Source organism: Neopelma chrysocephalum, unplaced genomic scaffold (assembly GCF_003984885.1).
Source record: "Neopelma chrysocephalum unplaced genomic scaffold, ASM398488v2 Primary Assembly neopelma1_185382, whole genome shotgun sequence".
Taxonomy (NCBI): domain Eukaryota; kingdom Metazoa; phylum Chordata; class Aves; order Passeriformes; family Pipridae; genus Neopelma; species Neopelma chrysocephalum.
Genome location: NW_020938698.1, coordinates 1 through 1,801, shown reverse-complemented (window position 1 = coordinate 1,801; position 1,801 = coordinate 1). Strand labels below are relative to the sequence as shown.

The window sequence follows — 1,801 nt, the reverse complement described above, 5'->3', positions numbered from 1 at the left end:
TCCCACTCCCTCACCGTGAGGTCTGGAGTATCCGGGCGGTGCCGGCCCCGCTCCGGGCGCTGTTCCCGCGGCCTGGGCGGCTCCGGCGGGCGGAGGTAGAGCGGGAATCTGGGGCTGCATCCCGGGCAGGGGCCGTTTTCCCTGGACGGCCACCTGGAGATGCTCCGGGAGCGGCTGCCCCCGCGCCAGCAGCTTGTAGGCCATGATCTGAGCCCGCAGCTGGTGCAGCTGCGCAGCGTTGAAGGGGGACGCGGCCCCACGGCCCCCCGGGCCCAGAGACGGGGCCTCCGCCCCGGAGCCGCCCCCGGAGCCCTCCAGGGAACCCCCGGAGCCGCCCCCGGAGCCCCCCGAGGGGCCGTTGGATGGAACCGGGCTGGAGGCGTGTTCCGAGCCGCCCAAGGGCGACGGGTAACCTGGAAAAGGGGGGGAAAAACAGGGGAGTTGGATTTGTGGAGGGATGGAATCAGCCCCCCAGATCCAGGGGTTAACTCTGGAATGATGAAATCAGCCCCCCCCGGTCCAGGGTTTAATCCTGGAGGGACTAAATTGTCCCCCCAGATCCAGGGTTTAGTCATGGAGGGATGGAATCAGCCCCTCAAATCCAGGATTAGTCGTGGAGGGATGGAATCAGCCCCCCAGATCCAGGGTTTAGTTGTGGAGGGATGAAATTATTCCCTAAATCCAGGATTTAGTCGTGGAGGGATGAAATCAGCCCCCCAGATCCAGGTTTTAATCCTGGAGTGATCCAATCATTTCTCCAAATCCAGGGTTTAATCCTGGAGCGATCCAATCATTCCTCCAAATCTGGAGTGATCCAATCACTCCTCCAAATCCAGGGTTTAATCCTCGAGTGATCCAATCATTCCTCCCAATCCAGGATTTAATCCTGGAGTGATTCAATCATCCTCCAAATCCAGGATTTAATCCTGGAGCAATTCAACCCTCCCCAACCCCCAGGATTTAATCCTGGAGCAATTCAACCCTCCCCAACCCCCAAGATTTGAACCTGGAGCGATCCAATCATCCCCCAAATCCAGGATTTAATCCTGGAGTGATCCAATCATTCCTCCAAATCTGGAGTGATCCAATCATTCCTCCAAATCCGGGGTTTAATCCTGGAATGATAAAATCATTCCTCCAAATCCAGGATTTAATCCTGGAATCCCCTGGAGCCATCCAACCCTCCCCAATCCCCAGGATTTGATCCTGGAGTGATCCAATCATCCCCCAAATCCAGGATTTAATCCCGGAGGGATCCAACCCTCCCCAACCCCCAGGATTTAACCCCAGAAACCCCCCGGAACGATTAAATCCCAACCCCAAAAAACCCAGGATTTCACCCCAGAACAACGAATTCCCAGGATTTATCCCTGGCCCCCCTCCCTTCCCGGGTCTCTCCCGGCATTCCCGACCTTGGGAATGCTGGTCCATGGGGCTGGGGGGGGGTCCCATCCCCGCGTGGCCCCCCGGGCGCAGCCCCATCCCCTTCATGGTCCCGTAACGCGGATCCTCGGCCAGGCCCTTCTCGTGCAGCGAATCCAGGGGCTGCCGGGGGGAATTCCCAGGAATTCAGGACCGCAGGGACAATCCCGGAGACTTCCCAGAGCTCCCGGACCCTCCCAGGGCGTTGGAGTTGGGTTTTGGGGCAAAAACTCCCAGAAAGTCTCACAGTAACCTCCAGGTGCCATCCCAGCCCTTCCCAGTGCCATCCCAGTTCCTCCCAGTGCCATCCCAGTCCTTCCCAGTGTCCTCCCAACTCTTCCCAGTGCCATCCCACCATCTCCCAGTGCCCTTCCAGTGC

At 59.0% G+C, this 1,801-nt stretch overlaps 1 protein-coding gene across 1 annotated transcript; it reads right to left on the bottom strand.

Annotated features, from left to right (window-relative positions):
* Positions 1 to 6: 6 nt before the first annotated feature.
* Positions 7 to 1,549, bottom strand: LOC113962844 (transcription activator BRG1-like; the record flags this gene model as incomplete). Its single annotated transcript, XM_027673626.1, has 2 exons — positions 1,413 to 1,549; positions 7 to 413 (listed from the first exon to the last, which is right to left on the bottom strand). Coding segments are annotated over exons 1-2 (486 nt in total), but the record flags the coding sequence as incomplete, so codon positions are not given.
* Positions 1,550 to 1,801: the final 252 nt, after the last annotated feature.